Raw genomic sequence first — 26,127 nt, forward strand, 5'->3', positions numbered from 1 at the left:
TTAGCGACCCCATGAACTGCAGCCTATCAGGCTCCTCTGTCCATGTATTTTCCAGGCAAGAGTACTGGAGTGGGGTGCCATTGCCTTCTCCGATACACTATCTACTTGACTTCATTTTCGGGAAAAGCTCTAGAGGCTGTGTTAGAGCTGAGGCCCGAATGGAGTGAGACAGTGACAGGGAAATACCTGCAGGAGGAGCAGAATGAGCTTGGTATATTTCAGGGGGAAAAAACACAGCAGGCAAGGTGAGTGAGGAAGGGAGAAAGTAGCCCTAACTCGGGGAGACAACCATGCATTTGCAAACTTGTGATGTGTGACTCCCAGGGAAAAGACTGCAAGAGGTTGGAGTCCATTTTAAGCACAAAGTGTTCAGTTCCATCTCAGTCGTGTCAACTCTTTGCGACCCCATGGACTGCAGCACGCCAGGCCTCCCAGTCCATCACCAACTCAGAAGCTTGCTCAAACTCATGTCCATTGAGTCGGTGATGCCATCCAACCATCTCATCCTCTGTCGTCCCCTTCTCCTGCCTTCAATCTTCCCCAGCATCAGGGTCTTTTCCAATGAGTCAGTTCTTTGCATCAGGTGGCCAAAGTATTGGAGCTTCAGCATCAGTCCTTCCAATGAATATTCAGGACGGATTTCCTTTAGGATGAACTGGTTGGATGCACAAAGTGTAGGCTTGAAAAATTCTAAGCTGATGGGCCTGGTCTGACGGTTCATCATCACTCCAGCTGCTGTAAGGGCAATGCACCGAAGAGGAGGAGGGGAAACGGCAGAGTTGGAGAGAGCAGTGGGGAAACCCGATCAGGTATGTGATGAAGGGGGCTCAGACCGGGGTGGAGGGGAGCGGAGGGGCCGAGAAGTGGTCAGAACCTACGACCAGCTTGGAGGAAGGAAGGCAGGCAGATCAGCCTACTCCCCACTCCCCAGCACCAAGCGGCCGAGTGGCTTCAGGCTCTGAACCAGGGAGGCTCCTAACGAGGAACTCCTAACCCCTGCCCTTGCGGGGTGGAGAAGGAAATGGCAACTCACTCCAGTATTCTTGGCTAGAGAATCCTGTGGAGAGAGGAGCCTGGTGGGCTGCTGTCCATAGGGTCGCATAGGGTCGGACATGACTGAAGCGCCTTAGCATGCATTCATGCGTTGGAGAAGGAAATGGCAACCCACTCCAGTGTTCTTGCCTGGAGAATCCCAGGGACGGAGGAGCCTGTTGGGCTGCGGTCTATGGGATCGCAGAGAGTCGGACACGACTGAAGCGACTTGTCAGCAGCAACAGCACCAACCCTTGCGGGGGGCGGGCAACTTTGTCACAGCCTTGCAGCCCACACAGACGTGTATATGAGCTGAGCCCCAGATCCGCCACTAACTGCGGGGTGTCTCTGGGCTGACAAAGCCCTCGGGGCGGGCGGCGTGCTTACTACTTACGAAAAGAAAACAACAGAAGGGACCTAACACGTGCAAAGAGCCAATGAAGTGCACCTGCGCCCCAGGCCGCGCATCTGCGCAGGCGCAGAGGCCCAGCGGCGACCGCGCGAGGCTCAGTGCGCGTGCGCCGGGCCCGGCCCCCGCGTGCGCCTGCGCGGAGTCGCGGGGAGGCGGCAGAGTAGCAAGGGCGCCGGGCTCCGGGCGGCTGCGGGCGCCGCGGGCCGCGGGGCCTCCGTCCGCCATGCCGGGGATGGTGCTGTTCGGCCGGCGTTGGGCCATCGCCAGCGACGACTTGGTCTTCCCGGGGGTCTTCGAGCTGTTGGTGCGAGTGCTGTGGTGAGGGCGCGGGCTCGGGCCGGCCGCGGGCGGGGAGGGTGTTGTCTGCCCCGCGCTCGCGTCCCTGGCCCCCTCCGCCGCCGTGGGACTTGGGTGCCGCCGCTCTCCCCGTTTACAGGCGGGCGGGCCGTGCCCAGGGTCACGGGGCGGGCCCGCCGGCGAGACGCCGGCGCTGTGGGGCTCAGGCGCCCCTCCTGGAGCCGCCGGGGCGCGCTGGCCGCCGAGGCGGTGGCCGCGGGATCTCCTCCCCCGGAGCCGGGCGCTGCCGCCTGCAGCTCTCCAGCGCTCAGCACGGAAACGCACGGCATCCCGTGTTTGCCGGACGAGAGGTTGGCAACAGTACCCTTCGTGCGCGGTTCCTGAACCGGGCGCGGCTGAATCCCAGGACCGCGGGGGACTGGCACTTACTCTCTAGTCCGTGGAATCGGGCGCCTGAAGTCTGTCCCCAAAGGGTCTGAGCAAAGAGTAATGCAGGAGACACGGGTTCAATCCCTGGTCGTGGAAGATCGCACATGTCTGGAGCAACTAAGCCCAGGCACCACAACTCTTGAGCCCAAAAGCTGCGTCTACTAAAGGCTGTACGCCCTACAGCCCTGTGCTCCGCCTTCGAGAAGCCATCGCAGTGACAAGCCCGCGCAAGCTGCAACTAGAGAAAGCCCACGCGCAGCAAGGAAGACCCAGCGCAGCCTATATCTATATATAGATAGATATAGATATAGATATAGATATATATATATATATCTGATACGTTTAAAAAAAAAGTATTTAGATTCTTTAGGGGAAAGAAACTTAACAACGTGAAATATTATGAGCTGCTTCTTAGTCCTTTTGTAATTTTCAGAGCCCGTCTTACCGAGATCATTTCGTGTTTTATTTCTAAACATAGAGTCATAATGTTACAAAACTGACAAAACCACACAGTTACCTAGTCCAGTTCCCCTTCTGGCCTTGAACCCCCTAAAACTAGGTTCTTGCCCAGTGATGCTCTCTTCCTGATTCTGAAATAACCCCAGTGGTGAGTCACCGTGAGACTCTTCCGGTAGCTTGTTTCCCAACCTCTTGTTTTTGTATTGCACACAGCAGGTTAGGATGTGTTGTTGTCAATTACATGTTAATACACGGAAGTTAAAAATTCTGCTGATAACTGAACAAGCATATACTTTGTTGTTCTAGCTCAGAGTCACAGTGGGGCCTTTTTCCCAGGAGTTTGCATTGAAATTGCTTGCTTATGGCTTTAACTGTGTTACAGGGACTTCCCTGGTGAGCCTCCAAGCTTCCCTTGTAGGGTCACAGGTTCAGTCCCTGTTTGGGGAGCAAAGATCCTGCATGCCAGAATTTTTTGGCAAGGCCAAATAAATGAAGTAGTAAATGTATTACAATAGGCATAGAATAAAAACAATGCCGTCAGCAAAGTATGAAATTCATTAAAAAAAGGAAAAAGAGCTGTACTCTTAGTTGATTTAGTAAATCTTTTATTGGTGGTGGTTTAGTCTCTCAGTTGTGTCCGGCTTCTGGACCCCATGGACAGTAGCCTGCCAGGCTCCTCTGTCCACGGGAATCTCCAGGCAATAATACTGGAGTGGGTTGCCATTTCCTTCTCCAGGGGATCTTTCACACCCAGAAACTGAACCCCGGTCTCCTGCATTGCAGGCAGATTCCTGACCGACTAAGATTCCAAAGTGAACCTGGCCTTGTTCATCATGTTTTGCAAAGCGGCTCCCTGGGTTCCATTTCTGAGCCTGCCCATGTCTCTACAGGTGGGTTGGCATCCTGATGCTGTACCTCATGCACAGAGGGAAGCTGGACTGCCCGGGGGGCGTCCTGCTCAGCAGCTACCTGATCGTGCTCCTCGTCCTCCTGGCGATTATCATAGGCACCGTGTCAGCCATCGTATGTGTCAGCATGAAAGGTAAGGATGAGGCTTTTCTATTGGACACCTTTTCTTTCTTTCTTTTAAAGCAGAGCCTTCCTTGGTGGCTCAGCTGGTAAAGAATCCACCTGCAATGCGGGAGGACCTGGGTTCAATCCCTGGGTTGTGAAGATCCCCTGGAGAAGGGAAAGGCTACCCACTCCAGTATTCTAGCCTGGAGAATTCCAGGGACTGTACAGTCCATGGGGTCACAGAGAGTCAAACTCAACTGAGCAACTTTCACTTTCTTTTTTAAAATATTTGTTTAATTTGGCTGTGCTGGGTCTTAGTTGTGGCACTCTAAGAGCCTTAGTTGTCCCATGTGGGATCTAGTTCCCTGACCAGGGATGGAACCCAGAGCCCCCCACAGTGAGAGCATGGAGTCTTAGCCACTGGGCCACCAGGAAGTCCCCTTCACTGCTTTTTATGACTGAATGATGCTGCACTGAGTGGATATACCATGGTTTACCCAACCGTTCGTCAGCTGGTGGGCATTTGGGTTGTCTCCACTTTTTGGCTATTACACACAATGCTGCTTTGAACAGTCGCATCTTGTCTTGACGTAGCCATCATGTGTTATTTCTCTTGGATGTGTACCTGGGGGGCCACTGCTAGATCATATGCTAACTCTAACTTTCTAAGGGGCTGCCAGCCTGTTTTCCAAGCAGCTGCCCCATTTTTCTTTCCCGCCAGCACTTCCCGAGGGCTCGTTTCTCCACATCTTTCTCAACACTTATTATCTGACTGTTTGGGGACAGCCGTCCTACTGAAGTGGTACCTCGCTGTGGTTTGGAGTCCCTTTTCCTTGATGACTAATGATATTGAGCCTCTTTTCATATGCTCGGTAGCCGTTTGCATATCATTTTTGGAGAAACGTCTGTTCAGATCCTTTGCCCAATTTTAAATCGGGTTCTTTGTCCTTTATTGATGAGCTGTAAGAGTTACATGGCTGCTCTTTTTTGTGTGCGATAGTGCATTTCTTGTGGCTTTGCAGGGTCTCTGCCGCTGTGCAGGCTTTTCTCGTGTTGCCACAACTCTAGTGCTGTGCGTGGGCTTCTCGTCACGGGGGCTTCTCTCGCTGCAGAGCATGGCCCGCGGGCTCGCAGGCTCCAGTAGTTGCAGCACGTGGGCTCAGTCATTGCGATTCCTGGGCCCTAGAGCACAGGCTCAGCGGTCATGGGGCATGGGTTTGTTGCTCTGTGGCATGCGGGGTCTTCCCGGACCGGGGATGGAACCCGTGTCTCCTGCACTGGCCTGTGGATTCTTTACCCTTGGGCCACTAGGCAAGTCCCAAAAGTTACGTCTCTTCTTAATAACTTCTTCTATCTGTTACCATTTTCTGCAGACAGCCACTTAGCTGAGAATGCCTGAAAACGTTGCAAAGCCTCCCTGTCGCTTACTGTGGTTTGCAGGATAAGCTGAGCAGTCTGCTGGCTGCTAAAGAAATGCATCAGTAAATAAGAGCTCATCAGTCAGAGGCAGGGCTGCCTGGCGGGCTGCCATCCAGCATGCTTCAGGGTGTGTTCGCTGCCTGAGTGTAGGAGGAATGCCCAAGCGTAGATGATGGTGAGAGGACTGCGAGGGAGGAAGTAGCCGGTACACCCAGGGACGGAATCCAGGTCTCGACGTTTCCAAACCATAGACTGAAACTTAAAAGATGGTGGGAGATACAGAGAGCAGTGTTAGGCAGAGTGTTTCGTGAGAACAAGACCTCAGGGTCCAGACGAGCCAGAAGCACGGCACGTGGCGAGTCGCGCAGTAACATGTAGACTAGAGCGCTGTGTATTTTCACTTAGCTCTGAGAACATGGGCGCGTGGGGTCTGATGAAGGCAGTCCCAGTCCTGCCTTCTAGTCGGACCCCTGGTCCGGATTGGCACCAGTGCCGAGGCTGAAGGAGAGGAGGGAGCTGGGACGTGTGTGTGGAGGTTCTGAGTGCGGTCGGATCTTCTGAAAGATGGAGCCTCCAGGGCGTGTGCTTGCGGAACAGGCTGTGTCTCCGACTGTCCTGTACAGTCCGCTCACGGCAGTCTGTTCCGCGCGCCAGGGTGATGGCTGTAATGGTGGGCTAGTGAAGGTGAAGGTTTCCCAGTCGTGTCTGACTCTCTGTGACCCCGTGGACTACCGACCATGGACTTCTCCAGGCCAGAAGACTGGAGTGGGTGGCCTTTCTCTCCTCCAGGGGATCTTCCAACCCAGGGATCGAACCCAGGTTTCCCGCATTGCAGGCAGATTCTTTACCAGCTGAGCCACAAGGGAAGCCCCGCAGTGGGTTAAGGATACACTTTTTTTGCCCCGTTAAACGTTTTCCTTCAGAGATATTTGGTGGTGTCAGGCCACGTTCACACTGCGTGAGGGATGGATGACCTCATGCCCCAGGCGAACCGGGCTCAGCTCACCCATCAGGGCTCAGCAAGCGTCTGCTGGGTGCGGGGTGTCATGGGTGGATCGCTTTTCCAGCCAACAGCCTTCTCCAAACAGAACCAGTTTTATTCAGGACTGCCCCCGGCTCCTCACATAGTGTCAGACGCCTGCCCTCTGCCCCACGCTGGAGTGATCCTTGGGGGTCGGTGGTTGGTTCAGGACTGGATGTGTGACCTGGATCAGGCCAGTGAAATTTGGGGAGTTCCCTGGGAAGTTCCAGGACATCCTCCCCTGCTTGCCTGGGAAAGATCCAGAAGCAGTGTGGTGTTGTCCTTGGGGAGACGCTGCAGGAATGAGCTGCCACCTCCCCTCGGGACTAGGAGGGCACCCATGCCAGCCATGCCCTGCATTTCCAGTCCTCTGAGTCAGGACAGGTCCTGCTGGTTTTTAAACCAGCCTGTGTTGGAGTTTCTGATGCTTGTAGATAAAGATACCAAAGATGGGATTTTATAAAAAACATGTTAGTTTAATTGCCAATAAATAACATTGTATGCTTTATTAACAATGTTACATAAACTTCAGTGAGGAATACTGTAAAGTTAAGGGGAAAAAAAAGGCAAATGGGATGATTCAAGTCAGCTAAGAAGTGGGGTAACCATCCTGCCAACAGAGATGATGACTGAAGGCTTTCAGTTAGATGAGCCATCTGGATGAAGTCAGAATTTCTCTTAGCAACGTAGGGGTGTAATTTCAGCTCGTTACCTTAGCAGAAACTATAAGGTTTCTAGTTTTGATTTGAAAAGCTCCCTGATGAAACCCTCTTGTTTCAACCATGTGGGAGGTTTAATTAGGGAAGATCCACCCTCATGAGCTTCCCAGGTGGCTCGGTGATAAGGAAGCTGCCAATACAGGAGCCGCAGGTTCGATCCCTGGGTGGGGAAGATCCCCTGGAGAAGGAAATGACAACCCACTCCAGTATTCTTCCTGGAGAATCCCACGGACAGAGGAGCCGGTGGCTACAGTCCATGGGGTCACAAAAAAGTTGGACACGGCTTAGCGACTAAAGCACCACCACCCTCACGAGTACCGTGTTTTGACAGAAGGCCCTCGAGGTCAAGGTCTGCCCTTGGCCACGTCTGGCTTGAGTTTGAGGAAGTCTTGCTCGCCTCGCCCTCTGTGACCCAGGCCTGCCCTCTGCAGCTTGCACATCCGTGGCCCTGCCTCAGGAGGGGCAGTGGGGTTACCTCCTGAGACCGTGTCGAGGCCATCGTGTTCGGGGACGCGGTCACACCATCCATTCTGGGCATTGTCTTCGTGATGCCCACTGCAGCACCAGGTCCAACCAGCGGCTGACTGCCCCGAGGGGAGAATAAAGGTTGACATAAAAGCAAGATGTTTTCCTAGGCAAGCATGCACATAAAAAAGAGGCTTTTTCAGCGTCTGCTGTCTTTTCTGGACCCTTCGCAGGAACTCGCGTCTCCTGCCTCCTCGCCTCCGTCTCTGCCCCGCTCGGGCGGCGCCAGGGGCTGGGGTCCTGGATCCAGGCGCGCAGTGTCCGAGCGGCCCCTTCCTCGGGATCCTTGGCCTCCGGGGTAGGCTGTGAGCAGATCCTCCTTCCTGTTTCGCTCTGGTGGTTGGCTGTTGTTACAGGATAATTCTCTTTAGAGACGGGGCGGATTTCTGCAGACCTGCACTCCTTGCCCCTCAGGGAGAGAGGCAGCTGTATCAGTTATCTTAGGACTTTCTGCTTTGTGGCCTCAGTGAGGCCTGATGGTGTCCAGTGTTCTAAAACGTGACCCTCAGTAATTCATTCTAGTGGAAGGTAGCTTTGGGAATTCAAAAGCTGTTTTCTTATCAAATTATTTTTCAGATCTTAGGGTTGTTTTTTTTTTTTCCAGTTACTGCTTTTGTTTGAATTGTGTGGTGGTTTTGATGCTGAAATTGGTGTTTATCACAACTTCTCCTGAAGGGGGAGAGTTGATGTTTTACATCAAGAGTTAATGATACTTGGGTTTGTCTTACAAACGCAGTTTTAAATGTTGTGTCTCGATGGTGGGCATCCACAAGTGGTCTCCAGGTCACACTTGTTCTCTTCCCAAGAGTGATGCCCACAGGGCGCTGGTGAGGCAGAGAGCCTGGGTCATGCAGACCTGGCTTTAGAAAGTGCTTGCTGAGCTCTGTGAGCCTCTGCTTCCTCATCTGTGAAGTGGGGTGGTGAGTGCATCGCAGTCGTCCTGAGGATGGAGGCGTTTCGGGTGGGCGGTGTGACAGGTGGTCCCGGACCTTCCCGGCTGTGAGGCCTGGGTGACCGCCTGCCCCTGCTCGCCTGTGACAGATCTGTTTCACGTTGCTTGTCCTGGCGTAATTGTTAATAGAGCCTCATTTTGCCCTCAAAAGTATCCTGATGTGGAACGTGACTTTATGGTCAGTGTAGTTAGAAAACCCAGAAGTGTGTGTTTTTTTTTTTAATTATTTATTTTTGGCTGCGTTGGGTCTTGATTGCTGAAAGCACAATCTTTTCTTGCGGTGTGTGGGCTTACTTGTTCCTGGGCATGTGGGATCTTAGTTCCCCAACCAGGGATCGAACCCATGTCCCCGATATTGAAAGGCAGATTCTTAACCACTGGACACCAGGGAAGTCCTCCCAGAGGTGTTTTTAAGCCCCAGTGAGTCTAAGAAATAATTCTGAGGCTTTTGTCACGCCTCCCATCCCTCACTTTGCCTCTCGCTCTCAGAGGTAGGCTGGCGGGGGTGCAGCCAGCACAGATCTGTGCTGCGGCCACCGTGTTTCTGCCGAAAGGAGCCGCCCCATCCCTGCGGAGGCTAGCGTGCAGCATGGACGTGCTCTGTGTTCCAGGGACCATCTGTAATCCAGGACCGCGGAAATCCATGTCCAAGCTGCTCTACGTGCGCCTGGCGCTCTTCCTGCCAGAGATGGTCTGGGCGTCCCTGGGAGCCGCCTGGATCGCGGATGGTGTTCAGTGTGACCGGACAGTGGGCAGCGGCATCATCGCAACCGTCGTGGTCAGGTGAGGTCCCGTCTCCTCCTGCAGGCTCTCGTCCGAGGTGCGCTCGAGGTGGGGTCCCTGCAGGTACCCTGGTGGCGTGCAGGCTTCCTGAAGTAGTTAGACACGAGGCAGGAATGGTTCATGGTCCAGCACACACTTCCGGCTGTAGTTCCCTTCCTTGCCAGCTCCCACTTTTCTGCATGCCCTCTGGCCCCTCAGAAGAAGGAAGAAGCCTGAGACCAAAGCAGGGCACGAACTACAAGTGGGACAGGAAGCTGCACGGTGTGCGGGACTGCTGCAGAGCACAATCCGCTGGAGCAAGGCTTTTGCCTTTTCCAGCTAAAAATCGTACAGATGATCTAGCCCTGCCCCACGGGCTGTGAGTCAGGGTGGGGGCTCCTGCCACACTCCCGAGCCTGGCAGCGGAGGCCGCGGCGGCCCTTCCCGGGTCACCTTCCTGAAGCACACACGCTCCTGCACCCACGGCGCCCTGTGCATCGCGGGCAGCCTGGAAGTATTGAAACATACGGATGAAAGGGCTTCCCAGGTGGCGCTGGTGGTAAAGAATCTGCCTGCCAATGTAGGAGACTCAAGAGACGTGGGTTCCATCCCTGGATTGGGAAGATCCCCTGGAGGAGGAAATGGCAACCCACTCCAGTATTCTTGCCTGGAGAATCCCATGGCCAGAGGAGCCCAGTGTGCTGCAGTCCATGGAGTCCCAAAGAGTTGGACACGACTGCAGCGACTGAGTGCAGTGCGTGGATGAAAGCCGTTCATGCATGGCCTGAGTGCAAGAAGCTTCCCTGGTTTTTCTGAGCAGAGCCCTGGGGCCCCAGGGAGTAAACCACAGTTAGGGGCAGGAGCTTCTGGACCTGGCCGCGGCTCTGTCCACCACGCAGCCCCCTTTTCCTTTTGTGGCTCTGGGGGCTCCATTCTTCGCCAGGCCTCTGTTGGCTGTGGGCTCATAATGAACTTTCTCGAGGAACTGAGTTGCCTGCCCCAGCCAGCTCCGTCTTCCTTGGTAGTTGGAGCCCTAGCTGTCCTGAGGCAGGAGATGCCCCCCCGGAAAGGCGCCCCGGCCCCACGTGGCTGAGGGGCTGCAGGACCTGGGTCTCAGCCCGCCCCCCCACCGCCCTGCAGCTGGCTCATCATCGTCTCCACCGTGCTCACCATCCTCATCGTCTTCGACCCGCTGGGGGGCAAGGCGGCCCCGGGCGCCCCCCTGGGCCCCCAGCCCCTGGACAGCCGCGAGTCCAGCCAGCTGCTGAGTGGCCTCAGGACGGCGGCGACCGGCGTGTGGGAGACGCGAGTCAGGCTGCTGTGCTGCTGCATCGGCCGGGACGACCACACTCGCGTCGCCTTTTCGAGTACGGCAGAACTTTTCTCAACCTACTTTTCAGTAAGCCACCGGGGTCTGCTCCGTCTCCTCCTCCTGTTACGTGAATGCTTCTTTGGGGCAGATGAGTTCTCCGCGTCCTGAGTCAGTCTCCCTGTCGACAGAACGTAGCTCCCGAGGGCGAGTCCTCTGGGGGTGGGGGGCAGCTGGGGGGCTCCCTGTCCCTGTCCTGGGAGGAGAGGCTCAGATCAGGCCCCGCAGACTGACTCTGGGGCTTTCCCAGTCTGGGGGTCTTTTTAGGCTGGCCCTGCCCGGTGAGTGTGAGCCCAAGCTCGTCAGCCTCTGCCGTGGGCCCTTCTCAACAAGACCTCAGCGTCTCGAGCAGCAAGGGTGTAAACGAGACTAGCATCGTTTGTTACTACAAACAGGGCACATTTGCCTGCTTTATGGGCATGTGTCATAGATTAAAAATAGCTGAGTCACTTAAGTGAAATCTGAGAATAGGAATCAGTGATGTGATTATGTCCCCGAGTGGGTTTAGTCTGAGGGCAGGAGAGTAAGAAACACCAGGTCACGTGCAGGCGTCCTGAGAGGGAAGGATTTTCAAACACACCTGTTCACTTGAGACTGTGTGCGTGCGTGTGTGTGCGCGTGTGAGCGGCGTACACCTGGGCCCTCGGGGACTCGTGGCCATTGCCGCCGGGTAGGTGCTGACCTGCAGTGGTTTCCCATCCAGGACACGGACCTGGTGCCCAGCGACATCGCGGCCGGCCTCGCCCTCCTCCATCAGCAGCAGGACCACGCACGGAGCCCCCCGGAGCCCACCGAGGTAGTCACCCGCTCCCCCGGGCCCTTCCAGGTAAGCCTACATTTCTGTTGGGTTGTGCCCTTTTGAGATTTATACCTATTTGTAAAAAAAAAACAAAAAACAAAAAAAAACACCAGTTTTATGAACAGTGATTGGCGTCCTGATGTGTGGACTCGCCAGTTGTGGTTTGGCGCCTGTCAGGCATGGCCCATCCGCATCCCCTGGCCGTGAGGTGGGCAGCCGACTCCTGGCCAGCCCGTCACCCATCATGTGTTTCTTTCCCCCGCCAAACATTCTCTTTTAGGAAATTGGCTGTTGTCTGCACATCAAAACTTCCTTCTGGGATGGGACCAGGTTCTCCCAGAGTGCATGCACTCTTTCCTCTAAGCCTGGGGAGCAATTCAACTTTGTTTGGTGGTTGCTTTTCCGCCACAGATTTCTGGGCTTTTGAAAGAGAAAATTGCCTGAGGATCATTTGTCTGTCTCAGCCGCTCATTCGAGCCCCTGGTTCCCAGCAGCCCCTGTTGCTACACGTGGTGTCTACACGTGCATCCAGCAGGAAGTCACGGGCTTATTTCACCCGAGTTGCAAAGTCCCGAGGGATTTTTCTGCTAACTTGTGCATTCTTCTAAACGAGGGGTCTGGACTTCCTGGTGGTCCAGCAGTTAAGACTCTGTACTCCCAGTGCACGGGCCGTGGGTTCAATCCTAGTCAGGAAACTAGAATCCCACATACCACATAGCACAGCCAAAAAAGTCAGGGGGTTCTGTCTGTCTGTACTCAGGGATCAGTTTTTCCAACAGAAGTCCTCCAAGAGGTCTATTCCCTGAAGAAAGAAAGGGAAGAATCAGGAATTTGAGTTCGGATTTAAGATCATAGCATGTTCTGCCAGAGATCAATCAGCAGGGACCTACTGTGTAGCACAGGGAGCTCTCCTCGATGTCCTGTAACATCTGATGTGGGGAAAGAATCTGAAAGAGTAGGTACTACTCTGAAAAAGAGTAGAGTGTGTGTGTAACGGAATCACTTGCCGTACACCTGAAGCTCACACGGCCGTGTAAACCAGCCACACTCCAACATAAAACGAGGATCCGAGGCGGACAGCGCGTCGACCCTCCGTGCCGGGCGCCCTGACGGGAGCTGTGTCTCTGCCCCGCAGGCCGCCGATCTGGACGCAGAGCTGGAGAGCTGCCACCACTACATGCAGTTCGCGGCCGCCGCCTACGGGTGGCCCCTCTACGTCTACAGGAACCCCTTCACGGGGCTCTGCCGGGTCGGCGGCGACTGGTAGGTCGTGCGAGGCCTCCACCTCCCTGCCCAGGTCGCTTGCTGTGGTGTCCGGACTTTACTTTCTAAAGATAATCACATTCCCCTTTTCTAAAAGCTTCTTCCTATTTTGAAATATCTCGGAAACTGCACGCGCAGTACTGACGACTCCCGCGTCCTGTGTCTGGAGCCCCGGTCGCAGCTCACTCTTGTCCCGTGTGCTGTGTCAGTGCCTCTCCATAAACGTGTGCGCCCCCCCCCCCCCGCCCCCGAGAAAAAACCGTCAGAGTTCTGGACATCATGCCCCTCTCCCCAGTTACTTCAGCTTGTGTTTTTTAAGAACGAGGTCTCTCTCCGACATAAATTACAGGACAAGTGTCAAATTCAGCAAGTTTGCCATCAGCTATTCAGTTTTCCTAACTGTCCCAGGAGTACCGTCAGAAGCACATTTTCCTTCGGTCCAGGATCGTGTGTTGCACTGAGCTGTCACATCTCCTTAGTCTCCTCCAGTTTGGAGCAACTCCTCAGTCATTTTTTCATATGTTTCATGATACTGACATTTTGAAAAGGATAGTCTCGTGGGTCGTAAGACGGTGTTCACTCTGCCTTTGTCTCGTGGTTTCTTCACGAACGGTTCAGGTTACACATTTTCGGCAGGAATGCCCCATGCAGAGCGTGTGTCCTTCTCAGTACCTCGTATCAGGCGATGATGCTGGCTTGTCCGTTCCTGATGAGGTTAGGGTCTCTTCCCATCCCTATTGGTTTATTTTTTGAACACGGGAAGTATTACCATGGTTCCAGACTCTAGTAAGAAGCGTACACAGGTATCATTTAAAGGCCGTTAAAGGGACTTCCCTGCTGGTCCAGGGGTTGAGAATCTGCCTTGCGATGCGTGGGACACAAGTTCGATCCCTGGTCAGGGACCTAGGACCCCAGCTGCTGTGGGGCAGCCAGGCCCAGTGCCACAACTAGAGTGGGTGCCCCAGCGAAAGATCCCTCACGACAGCTAAGGCCCAGTGCAGCCAAATAAATGAAGAAATGTCTTCAAAAAGCCATTAGAGGTTAGCCAGATGGAGTGTGAATACTGTCCGCAGAGTCCTCGCATTTGCTGGGGGACGGGCCAGCGGGCTGGGTCTCCCGGGCACGGCCGCGACACCTCTGCCCCCATTCCAGCTGCAGACGCAGGACCGCCGACTACGACTTGGTTGGAGGCGATCAGCTCAACTGCCACTTCGGCTCCATCCTGCAGACGACGGGGCTGCAGCACCGAGACTTCATCCACATCAGCTTCCACGACAAGGTAGAGCGGGCCACGCCTTCCTCTGGGGTTCTGGTGGAGGTTACACACGAGTCCCCTGGGAAAATGTGCAGAGACACAGACACAGACACACGCTCACCCCCAAATCTCACGTGCTGCTTCAGCGGGTTCACGCGTGCCCGTGACGCCCACCCAGGGTTAGCGTGAGATGGGCAGACAGCTTCTACTGAAGAGCCGTGAGCTGCACTTGGCGGGAGCCCCACACGGGTGCCGGGAGTTAGTCGCTGATGATTCTGGGTCTGGCTCCATGGTGTTCATGCCGGGCAGCAGGCCTCCCACTCGGGAGGGTCTCGGAGTTGCCGGGCAGGTTAGCGAACCCATAGCAGCCGGTCCGTCTGGTGCCAGGGGCTGTCCTGTGCTGCTTCGTGGCTCCCTGCGTGGTCTGCAGCGGCGCCAAGAGCCCAGAACCTCCGGGAGCACAGCAGTTCACGTCTGCTGTTCAGGAGCCTCTGCCGTGGTGCTTTCACATCTCTGGAGCCCAGGCCACAGCTGTGCTGTGGGAGCCGGCTCAGGACGAGCCCACAGTCGCAGCGCACAGGCACTGTGGGGCCCTGTGCTGCGCCTGAGCCGTGGGCTCCCGCACGCCTGCAGCGTAGGCTCGCCTGGGGCGTGGGGACACCTCACACCATGCTGCTGAGGTCAGAGCATGTGGGCGTACAGAGGGGCCGTGTTTTCACGTCACCTGTGTCTGCTGCCCAGCTCGCTGCGGGCGCCCGGAGCCCCCGGTGATGACCGCCGCTCCGTGATCGGGGCCACTCCGTGATCACGGCTGCTCAGTGATCGCTGGTGAAAGGGCCGGTGGGCTTAAAGATGGTAATTTTCCACAGAAGGCTCATGTCTGCTCTGGGGGCTCTTTCAAGACGCCTTCACACTGCCACATGTAGAGCTCCTCTCGGGGGCATCCGAGGAGGTGAGGTCGCCAGGCTCCGATGCACGCCCGCTCCCCAGGCACAGGCACCGTCCCCTGGTGTCCCCAGTGCCAACCGCCTGCGGGCGTCTGCCTGGCCCCGCATCAGCGGGAGGACCGGGTGCTGGGCGCTCAGCGGACGAAGGGCCGGCTGTGCTGACGCCCATCCTCTCCGCCCCCAGGTGTACGAGCTCCCCTTCTTGGTGGCCCTGGACCATAGGAAGGAGTCGGTGGTGGTGGCCATCAGAGGGACCATGTCTCTGCAGGTACGGAGCCCACCCGCCCGCTGGGGAGAGGGGCGCGGGCGGGGCCCAGAGCTGGGAGATGAGCCAGGAAGCCTCCGTGATAGCACCCGCCCTGGGGAAGCAGGCCCAGGGTGTGAAGCGGGCCCTTGGAAAAGCAGGTGAAGCCTTTTCCTTCTCACTGAGAAATGTTGTAAAGTTAACACTGGCAGGCTGGACCTGCTGCTCCCAGGGGACTGCCCGCTTGACTCCCGAGGCCCCTGACCCTGGTGACCCTCCCCTTGAATTTTCTGTACCCAAAGCTCGAAAGAATACTAAGTGAAGTCATGCAGTCGAAAGTCACCCCGCGCTCTGGGTGTCCGCCGGCCCGACCCCGTGTCACCTCCCCAGTGTCCAGGCTCGACTGCCCGCGGGTCCCTCAGGCGCGTCCTGCCACCTGGCACTACCCCCCACCCCCCGCCTCACCCGGCCGACGGCCTCTCCCCACACGCTGTTTCAGGATATCCTCACGGACCTGTCTGCGGAGAGCGAGCCCCTCGACATTGAGTGTGAGGCGCAGGACTGCTGGGCACACAAGGTAGGGCCCGGGGCGTGTGGTCTGGAGCCTTCTGTCGGGGGCACTCAAAGGGGTCGGGGCAGTTTCCCCTCCAAGCCTCTCCTCTTAACACTTCCATGTAGCAAAGGCTGCTGATGCCCAGTGCCATGCAGCACGACCTCCCCAAAGCCCTGAGGGGTTCCTTTTGATTTTTAAGAGAAAGAAGCAGGTTCACAGTGACTGAGTGACTTGCCAGCAGCCACACACTTACTGGAACAAGTTTCAGAGTGGGCATCTGAGTGCCTCTTCCCCTGTAACTGAGGCAGTCCTTGACCACGGGAAGAAAGCGTCAGCGCAGCGCAGCACAGGCAGGGCCCCCAGGGCCCCTCCCAAGAGGAAGCCCCCCAACCCTCCCGAGAGGAAGACCCCCCAACCCTCCCGAGAGGAAGGCCCCCAACCCTCCCGAGAGGAAGACCCCCCAACCCTCCCGAGAGGAAGACCTCCCAACCCTCCCGAGAGGAAGGCCCCCAGCCCTCCCGAGAGGAAGACCCCCCCAACCCTCCCGAGAGGAAGATCCCCCCACAGCCCCTCCCGAGAGGAAGACCCCCGCCCACAGCCACTCCCGAGAGGAAGACCCCCCCAACCCTCCCGAGAGGAAGACCCCCCCACAGCCCCTCCCGAGAGGAAGACCCCCGCCCACAGCCACTCCCGAGAGGAAGACCCCCCCCAACCCTCCCGAGAGGAAGACCCCCCCACAGCCCCTCCCGAGAGGAAGACCCCCGCCCACAGCCACTCCCGAGAGGAAGACCCCCCCAACCCTCCCGAGAGGCAGGCCCCCCCCACAGCCTCAGCACTCCCTGCGGCTCCTTCCGCAGGCCACAGTCCGCGATGTCACAATGCCCACTTCTTGTTTCACTGTGACTGTGCTCTGGGGGTGGGGTGGGGCGTGGGAGCCACCAGCCCCTGGGAACCACCATTTTACTGTGTGCGAATTTGCTTGCTTTACGTTCCTCGCGTAAGTGGAATTATATTTGTTCTTCGTGACCGTCTTACTTCACTGAGCATAGTATTCTCAAGCTTCACCCATGCGGTAGTGTGTCAGAATTCCCTTTAGCTGTTGCGAGGAACACGGCTGTGAACACGGCTGTGCAGCTAACGGCTTGAGTCCCCGCTCTCCGTTCCGGGGGATCTGCCCGGAGGCCGGGTGGCTGGCTCTCCTGCTGTTTCTCCGTTGAGGGTTTTGAGGAACCCCCAAGCTGTCGTCCAGCACAGCTGCACCATGTCACATCCCCGCCAGCAAACTACGTGGGTTCCCGTTTCCCCACGTCCTCGCGGAGACTCTTGACGGAGCCGCCCTCGTGGGGGTGAGGTGGTGTCACTGCGGTTTCGCTTTTTTACCTGATGACTGACCAGGCTGCAGATGGAGGGACATCCGGAATGGTTCCCTAAAGGGCACCCCTGAGGAATCAGGGTGGAGGGCGCTGGGCTTGCGCTGTTCTTCTACGTTCGTGTGTTATTTTTAACCAAAACGTATTGCTCCTGTAGTAATCATTTTTTAAATAGAATGCTTAATTTTTATAAAAGTATTTGTTACTGCCAGAGTGCGGCTGCTGGTAGTTGAGCCCCAGTGTCCTGTCTGGACAGCTTTTTTCCTTCCAGAGTTTTCTGTTCTTACTGTTTTTTGGGGGTTATGGGGTTTTGTGTGTGTGCCAGGACACTCCAGAGAAGATCCAGGGTGGCAGAGGCTTTTGGATTTCATTCTGCTGCCGGTTAGGAGCTTCACAGTCCTGGGAATGTGAATTCTTTCCCTTTAACCCTTAGTTGTCTTTCTGCCCCTGAATTTCACAGGAAAGTCCAGTTTATTACTAGATGTGCGTGAAGGAAAATAAGAAATTTAAGATGTATTATAGAGACCCACCAACCAGCCAACTGCCCTCAGAGCCCGGCGGCCTTGGTGTCTTGCCTCTGTTCTTACACGCGTTTGAGCCGCAGACCCAGGCTTCGTGCTGCGACGCTGCAGGCCTGACCGGCTCTCAGCCGAGGCCTCTGCCACCTTTTCACCCAGCGACAGCTCCTGCCCTCCAGCCGGGAGCACAGCTGCTCAGGTGCTGAGGGTGAGACTGTTCCCTGCTCTTGGCCTGGGCACCTGGTTCTGGCTCCGACGCTCTCCAGGCTGTGCGGCTGAACACCCTCTTGGCGTGTCACCCGTAACGCCTGTGCCAGGGAGACCCACCGCCAGCCAAGTTGTGGTCCAGATGCCATGTGACTCTGGCTGCCCTGGACAGACAGCTGATGGGTGCCTAGCTGGCGGAAGTCGACCTCACCGCGTGGCAGGTGTGGGAGGAAAGGGAGATCTGGCCAGTGGCCCAGACCGCCTGGCTTCTTGTAGGTGATGCCGGGGTCCGCGTTGTGCTCACAGGGCTAGAGAGTCACGGGCTCGGGCGCGTGCAGTAGCTTTAGGCACCACCAAAAGAGTCCCATCTCGTGGAATTTCCCCCGCTTCATCCTGTTGGAGATTAGGCTGCCGGGCCTGGAGTCGGGTGCTGTCATGTAGGAAGCGTCCTGAAAACATTTTTGGTTTACAAGGTTGTCCCTCCTCGATTGGAACTACTTAATGTTCAAGAAGTCTGTTTCATGGACAGCTGTATTTGTTAGAAAGTTGTACTTTAATTTTGGAAATTGAGAGCTGACCTCCCTAGAACTCCCTTCCAATGGTTTCAGCACGGCTTTTGCCGGAACGGTGGCCGCTTCGTCACTGTTTGCGATTTTAGAATTTTGGTTTTTTGCCATCATTTTAAAAGATCAGTCGCTTATAATCTAAACCTGACCAACCCTGGGAACTTGGCGAAAGTAAATTGTGGGACATCCATACAGCAAGATGCTGTGCGGCTCCAGGAAAAGCCATAGAGACATCCACTGACACGGAAAGGTGTTCCTGAGGTCACCTCTTGGTTGATGGAAATACCTCGAGCCCCTGCTTTGCGCCAGGCTCCACACCAGCTTCCAGGAACACAGCAGTGGGCAGTCGATGAGGCTGCTGGTCCCAGGGTGGCCCATCCTGTGTTGGGGGACAGAGTCACAGAGGGGGGCCCATGTAGTCCTGCCACACCCGACAACCAGCAGCTCCCTGTGTCTGCACTTGCAGGGCATCTCGCAGGCCGCCAGATACGTCTACCGCCGCCTCGTCGACGACGGGATTCTGAGCCAAGCATTCAGCGTCGCACCTGTGAGATTTCAGCTTTTCCTTTCTCTGGCCTTCTCTGCCGTCTGCTCTCTCGGCCGTTAACCTCTCTGCTTTCGCCCCCAGGAGTACCGGCTGGTCATTGTGGGGCACAGCCTGGGTGCGGGCGCCGCGGCGCTGCTGGCCCTCATGCTCAAGAGCCCGTACCCGCAGGTCAGGTGCTACGCCTTCTCCCCGCCCAGGGGGCTGCTCAGGTACTCCTTTCCCTTCACTTAGGATAAACGGTCAAACTGGTACTTTGTCTGCAATTTAGTTACAATTTCTCATCCTCAGGAGAAGTTTGTGTCAAAGCATTGTCCGTTGAAAAAAGACGGGCCAGCCTTTCATGGGTCTCTGGACCACGGCTATAACCCCCTAGACGGTGCAGCGTGAGGCCTGTCTTCAAATTGAGCTTTAACTGGCATGCATGATAGTAGTTATGGCTGGGAAACACGGTCAGATGCTCATGTATTGTGAACTGACCACAGTAAGTCTAGTTAGCATCTGTCGTCGTAAACAGTTACAGAATCTTTTCTTCCCTTAACAAGAAGAGCTTAAGAGCTTTCAAATATGCAGGACAGTATTGTTAACTGTAGTAGCCGGGCGGTGCCTTACCTCCCAGGGACTCAGTTACTTTATAACCAGCAGTTTATGCCTTACTTCACCCATTTCACCCACCTCTCAACTCCCTCCGTCTGCTATGCCTCCCAACTTCTGACAGCCCGCAGTCTCCTCTCTGTGTGCCCGAGCTTGGCTTGTGTTTCCAGTTTTCACATGTGAGTGAGATCGTACAGTATTTGTCTTTCTCCCTCTGACTTATTTCACTGAGCATACTGTCCTCAAGGTCCAAACATGTTGTCCACAAATGGCAAGATTTTGTTCTTTTTTTAGGTTAAGACAAAGTGCAACATGTTTATTATAGGCATTACTGGTATTAAATATACACCAAAGTTGCTTACAGTAACAGGCCTGTTGATTTTGAACAAAAGCAGAAATTCTTTTGCTTTTGTTAACTTTTAATTGGAGAATAATTGCTTTACAGTGTTGTGTTGGTTTCGGCCGTACATCAGTGAGGATTTCATTGTTTTTTATGGCTGAATAGTATTCCGTTTTATGCACACACACACACCTTACCTGTTTTATGCATTTATCCATTAGTGGATAATTCGGCTGTTTCCACATCTCAGCTACTATAAACAATGCTACAGTGAACGTGGGGGTGCAGGTATCTTTCAAATGTCTTTGTTTTCTTTGGATAAATACCTTGAGGTAGAATTGCTGGATCATTTTTTGAGAAACCTCCATACTGTTTTCCGTAGTGGCTACACCAACTTATATGCCCACCAGCATCATGCAGTCATACCCTTTTCTCCACATCCGGGGCAGTGCTTGTTGTCATGGTGTTTTTTTTTTAATTAATTTATTTATCTGGCTGCACTGGGTCTTAGCTGTGGCATGTGGGATCTAGTTCGCTGACCCGGGATTGACCCTGGGCCCCTTACATTGAGAGCGTGGAGTCTTAGCCCCTGGACCACCAGGGAAGTCCTTTCCTATGCTTTAAAAAACAGCTTTAGCACCTGTATACGTGTTTCTACATAATATAGTTTGAATCTGCATGATTTTGAAATTTAGAGGAATGGAATTATACTTTTGCTTACTTCCCCTTTTATTTCACATATTTGATGCCTGTAAAACGTTGTTGTGTAAATGCTCGTTACGTTTCATCATCTATCACAAACCATCCGTCTGTTCTGCTTGTGATGGACACTGGGCCGTGCTGGGCCCTGGAGTGTGTGCTGGCTCTGTGTAGCGGTTGCTCCTCCTGTTCACACCCTCACCAGTGTGCACCAGTCTCCACATTCTCACCAACACTTCAGTGTCAGATGTAAACCTTTTTCCCAGTCTGATGGGTGCACAGTGGTGTTCCATTGTTTGACACTTCCATGATGAAGCTACGTCTTTTCATATATTTATCGTCTCCACTCTGATGAAGTTCCTTTGGTCCATTTCTCTGTGTATCTTATTTTTGCATTGTGTACGTATTCAGTACCTCGGCTGTTCATTGGTTGCAAGTATGTGTTATAAATACACTCTCACTCTTTGATGTCTTTTTACTTTAAGTCTTCAGCTTATGAGTTCTTTAACACTGATTTGTCATTCTCTTATGATTTTTGGGTCTCTCTTATTTAAGAAATCTCTGTGCTAAGGATGTAGAGCTAGTCTCCTGTCATATCTTTTAAAAGCCGTTTAGTCTGGCCTTTGGCCTTTATTTAGGTCTGTGATCTGTTCAATTCGGTGGTTTTGTGTATAGTGTGATTCAGTTTCGTTTCCTCCCCTCGCAGCAAGCGCAGCATCTCAGCACGGTTTCACTAAGAGCCCGTCCTTCCCTGTTGCTGACACGCAGCGCCACTCCTGCCCGTAGGAGGCGCCCGCGTCCACCCTTCCCCGGCTTCCTGACTGCTGACCCCACTCTGGGTTAAGGACCTTACTTGTCTGCCCAGTGCTGACACCTAGGACTTTCTCAGCAAGTTGCTGTAACTGCAGTCTCATTTCTCTCCTCCTCTAGAGGATGGAGAACAGAGTTGAGTTCTGGGGACACTGACCGCTCCCTGGCTTGGCAGTTAACTCACTTTCTCTTGGAAGCGTCCCTGAAGCAACTTTTTTATTTCAGCAAATCCCTTTATGAATACTCCAAGACCTTCATCGTGTCCCTTGTCCTGGGCAAGGACGTGATTCCGAGGTGAGCATGTTGGCCGCCCCAGCTGGGCTCGGGCTGGCGGGGAAGGCCGAGTGCAGAGCTTCAGTCTGGCCTTCTGCTTGACAGGTTGAGTGTAACCAACTTGGAAGATCTGAAGAGGAGGATCCTGCGAGTGATCGCCCACTGCAACAAGCCCAAGGTAACTCAGGGGCCCTGGGGCCTCCCCACCCGGCTGTCCGGGGCCTCCGGAGGCTGTTTCTCATTCAGAGCCTTGCAGTCCAGGGCTCTTGATGCTGCTAGAAACTCCTCCACTTCCCTCACAGACCACAGACACGCCCGGAAGGCAGATGGCTAAGCACGCACAGATTAAATGCTTCGATAGAACCATCCCTGTTTGGCTGAGTCATTTGCTCTTTGTCATCTTTAGTCCTGTCCTGACAGATAGCATTCTGATGCCTTCAGTCCCAAAGCTGAGAAAATAAGGCTGCCAGAGTTTAAGAGGCGCTGGTCCTGCTGTGCTTTGGGCTGTCCTACCTAAGCTCTGAAGTTAATCCTGAGGTTAGGGCTGACAGTGTCGTGTCCCCCCCACCGCCCCCCAGCATCAGGCTGCAGGCCGGGCTCTCCTGCCCTTCACACCAGTTGAGGCTGGGTGGGCCTGTCCCCTGCCAGCGTGCAGACAGCTGTGCTGGTCTGGTCTGACCACGTCTCCAAAGATTTGCAGCCTCTTGGCTCAGGCCACAAGTACACTTAGGTTTACCAGTAGAGAAGGCTACCCGTGATGTACTGAAGAGCTTTTTTTGTTAAAGGGCAAGATTAAAAATGACTCTTAGAATATGATTCAAGCCGGGGTAGGGGACAAAGTATACATAGCTGTGACCAAAAAAAATTATACCAAAATGTGGTTTATTTAGATGGGATTAGAGATGATTTTTACTTTTTTTTTTTTACCAACCCCAGCCCCTGATTTTTACTTTTTAACATCTTCATTTTGTGAATTTTTTGTTGTTGCTAATCAGAAAATTTTAAATTAAAAAACAAACTTTCTCATCACACTTCCTGCAAATTAAAAAAAAAAAATATATATATATATATATATGTTTTTAACGGAAAAACTGGTTTACGGACTTGTCTTAAAAGAATTGAAGATCATTTCTCCCCCAAATCTGCTTTAATTTGTTTTCTAAACGTTGGTTCAAATGTGATGGCATCAGTGCCCCCGAGACCCTGGAGTTTGGGCCCTGCCCGCCACACTGCTAAGACTCACATTGAGAAACTAGAACGCCGGACCTCGTGGCTGTGGGGTCACCGCCCCCAGACCCCAGCTCCCGAGTCCCAGGGGGTCTCTGGAGTCACGCGGGCCGCCCCCCTTCTCCCTGCAGTACAAGATCCTGCTGCGCGGGTGCTGGTACGAGCTGTTCGGAGGGAGCCCCGAGGACCTTCCCACCGAGCTGGATGGAGGCGACCTGACGCAGCCCCTCCTCGGGGAGCACAGCCTGCTGGTGCACGGGTCCCCGGCCTACAGCTTCTCCAGCGAGTCCCCACTTGAGTCGCCCACCAAGTACCCGCCGCTGTACCCTCCCGGCAGGATCATCCACCTGGAGGAAGAAGGCGCCTCAGGGAGGTGAGTGTGGGCACCCCCGCCCCCGCGGTCGTCATCCTCCAGTGGCAAGAGGCGGCCCGTGGGGTGACGCGTGAGGCGGTGCTCACGGGCTCGCGTCTCCTCCTCCAGCTGCTCCTGCTCCCCTGCCGCTCGGTACACCGTGAGGTGGGCCCACGAGTCAGAATTCAGCAGAATACTCATCGGCCCCAAGATGCTCACAGACCACATGCCAGACATCCTGATGAGGGTCCTGGACCACGTGGTGTCCGACAGGGCCGCCTGCGTTTCCTGCCCGGCCCAGGGAGGCTCCAGCGTGGACCAGGCATGACCAGGGCGACTGGGAGCTGCTCGGACTGTGGACCCCACTGGGGTTCCGACGAGGCCAGTAGGTGGATTCCCATCGATCAGAGGTCGAGGGTCTCCTACGTGACTAATTTGAGAAGTACTTTTGCTCACAGTATTTGCAGACGCAGGAGCTAGGAGAGCGCTGAGGTGATGGGCAGGTGTGCAGAGAGCTGCAGGACACCCTTGCCCATAGGCCTGCCGGTTCTGGGAATCGGGTTTAAGACCCTAATGGATCTGTAAGCGCTTGCCCCTTGGGCCACCTTTTCCAAGACTGGGTCCTGTCTTACGACGCGTAGGTCAGCCTGTGGGTGGTTTTACCAGTCACGTTTCGAACGTGTTTTTCTGTCCACTATCAACAACACACATGAAGCCTCCAGTTTTCTTGGAGCTCTCCACGGCCCGGGCATCTGACTGTACCCCACCCCTGACGCAAACCCCATGAAGTGGCAGTAAGCGGACTTGTTTAGAAAGCACAGACCCACGAGGACGGGACAGAACAAGGAGATGGCCAGAGGTAAAGGGACTTCTGGGTGAAGTGGGAAAAACAGAACAAACCTGTCTACAGAGACACCCTGGCCACCTCTGCCTGGGGCGGAGCGGACGCTGGGGGACTGGCCAGAGGGATAGCGGGAGAAGCTGGCTCGCCCGCCACGTGGTCGGGGGCACCGGGTCAGTGCTCCTCAGCGCCTCCCACTTGGCTTCCAGACCTGCAGACCTCTGGGGCCACCAGCACCCTCAGGCCAGGCAGCCATCAGAGGCATACCACTCTGGCTTTTGAAAACATGTGAAAGCTCACGTGAAAAACTTCGACTAAAATGCCACATCACTTTCATTTCTCAATGTAATCCCTGCACATTCCCAGCGGCAAGAAGGAAAGCGATCCTGGGCCCCTGACCCACCTGCTTGCTCGGTGTCAGATCCGCTGTCAGCTTTCACTGTCCAAGCTCAAGCCGGGGACTGCCCAGCCGCGTGAGCAACAAAGGACCCAGAGAGACAAACCTGGGCAAAGCTTCAAACCCTCCTGGCTACAGCCTGGGAACAGGGAGAGTGCTGCAGCCACGGCCTGATCCACAAGCTGGAAATCGAAAAACACCTCCTGGACAGGAAGAGCTGAAAGATGGAGGCCAAAAGCAACGTCTGAATGAGGGAAGATGGGCTTTCAGACAGAGGAGGCCCCCTGAGCACAGGGTCAGGAGATAGAGACCCACCCAGGACACGAAGACACGGGTAGACCCCATGAGACGCGGAGACACACAGTACCTCGCCCTCCAGAGTGAAGGGCAGAGGTGACCAGGGGGAGGGGGGCGTCCTTTAAAGAGTCAGAAGAGGGACTTCCCTAGTGATCCAGTAGCTAAGCTAAGACCCCGTGCTCCCAGTGCAAGGGGCCCGGGTTCAATCCCTGGTGAGGGCTAGTTCACACAAGCCACAACTAAGGGTTCCATGCTGCAGTGAAAATATCCTGCATTCTACAACTAAGACCCAACACAGCGAAATAAATGAATTTTTTAAAAAGCCAAAGATGTTACTTTCATCCTGGAATTTTAGACTCAACCAAAAAGTATCTGGGTATAAGAGCTCAAAAATAGACAATCTACATATTTCTCAAGAAGCGCCTAGAAAATCCATCAAGATGAGCAAGTAAATTAGAAATGATTCCTTAGTCAAGATACAGAAGATAAAAGATGAATACTAAGAGAAGCGGTGGTCAGAGGGCTCTGTGCCTCTAGGGAAATGAAAACTGATGGAACGTCTGGAAAGATCCGGATAACCGATGGAGAGATCAGTGTTAGATTATCAGGTACCCAGGAAACAAGGCAAACCAACTACTGTCCCTAAGAAACCACGGACTGCAGGAAAGGCAGGTCCCCTCACTACACAGCTGAGCGTACCCGTGGCCGGGGCAACGCAGACACCAGGTACCAGTGCCAGCCAGCAGGACTGTTGGTGTGTTGAGGGTGGGAATGTTATGGGTGATGGCTAGAACCAAAAATACAAGGAATGAGAGCACGCGGTTTAACCCAAGCCCTGGGGAGGGTAGAGGCGGAGGTGCCATCAGTCACCAGCGGCCAGTGAGTGAACTAAAGCCTCCAGAAAACCCCAAGGGGCAGGGTCTGGAGCACTTCTGTCTGTGAGCCTGTGGAGACGTGGGGAGAGCCACCCCCCCAGCCCTTCCCCCGACCTGCCCCTCTAAGGTCTCTTCCATCTGGCTGTTACATCCTTTTATGATAAACTAGTGACCTGGTAAGTAAGAGAGAAAACTGTATGATTCAGACATACTATGGAGTCTGAAGTATCAAGAATTACTTAAGAATTACTTAAAAGAACTCAAAATAGACCCCTCTGGGGACGGTGTGAAAAGGAAAGACTACTGTTTTCATAACAAACCTTTAGATGTGGTCTTTAAACTACATTATTTATCTTTGATTAAAAAAAGAATAAAGAAAATTTTAAAAACCACTTCTAACATGCAGTGTTGATAGTGTCGATCTAAGTGCAGGCTCGAGGGAGGATCTGACCGTCAGTCTCCACCTTACCCAGCTGCCAGCTGGTTTCACCACCAGCATCTTCAGCCCAGAGCTCTGGCCCGAGACGCCACCACCCCGTCCCCATGTGGACATCACCTGCGTCTAGCCGGCCTGCACCAGCTCTGAAACCGAAGATCCCTCAACACCCCTTGTCTGCTGGCTCCTCCATCTTCTCCCCGTGGAGGGACCACTCCCTGTCCCCCCAGCATGAAAACACGACCGTCTCCAACGACCCAGGGTTTTACAGTGAGGCAGGCAGGCAGACAGACACCAGAGGGCAGTTCCC

At 54.5% G+C, this 26,127-nt stretch overlaps 1 protein-coding gene across 4 annotated transcripts; it reads left to right on the top strand.

Moving 5' to 3' along the window:
• The first annotated feature begins 1,190 nt into the window (after positions 1-1,190).
• On the top strand, positions 1,191-25,773 carry DAGLB (diacylglycerol lipase beta). 4 transcript variants are annotated; one of them, XM_006044335.4, is made up of 15 exons: positions 1,557-1,762; positions 3,520-3,671; positions 8,891-9,062; positions 10,182-10,440; positions 11,114-11,236; positions 12,345-12,472; positions 13,625-13,751; positions 14,859-14,942; positions 15,418-15,495; positions 18,599-18,679; positions 18,761-18,888; positions 21,345-21,413; positions 21,498-21,570; positions 22,751-22,992; positions 23,101-25,773. In XM_006044335.4, the coding sequence occupies exons 1-15, from the start codon at positions 1,668-1,670 to the stop codon at positions 23,297-23,299; spliced, it is 2,010 nt and encodes a 669-aa protein (XP_006044397.4). In that variant the 5' UTR covers positions 1,557-1,667; the 3' UTR covers positions 23,300-25,773. The 4 variants fall into 4 exon arrangements, with proteins under 4 accessions (XP_025130313.3, XP_044792157.2, XP_025130311.3 ...); XM_025274526.3 differs by lacking the exon at positions 18,599-18,679 and having other exon boundaries at positions 1,556-1,762; XM_025274528.3 differs by lacking the exons at positions 12,345-12,472; positions 18,599-18,679; positions 18,761-18,888 and having other exon boundaries at positions 1,191-1,762; positions 10,182-10,408.
• Positions 25,774-26,127: the final 354 nt, after the last annotated feature.

This window comes from Bubalus bubalis, chromosome 24 (assembly GCF_019923935.1).
Source record: "Bubalus bubalis isolate 160015118507 breed Murrah chromosome 24, NDDB_SH_1, whole genome shotgun sequence".
NCBI lineage: Eukaryota > Metazoa > Chordata > Mammalia > Artiodactyla > Bovidae > Bubalus > Bubalus bubalis.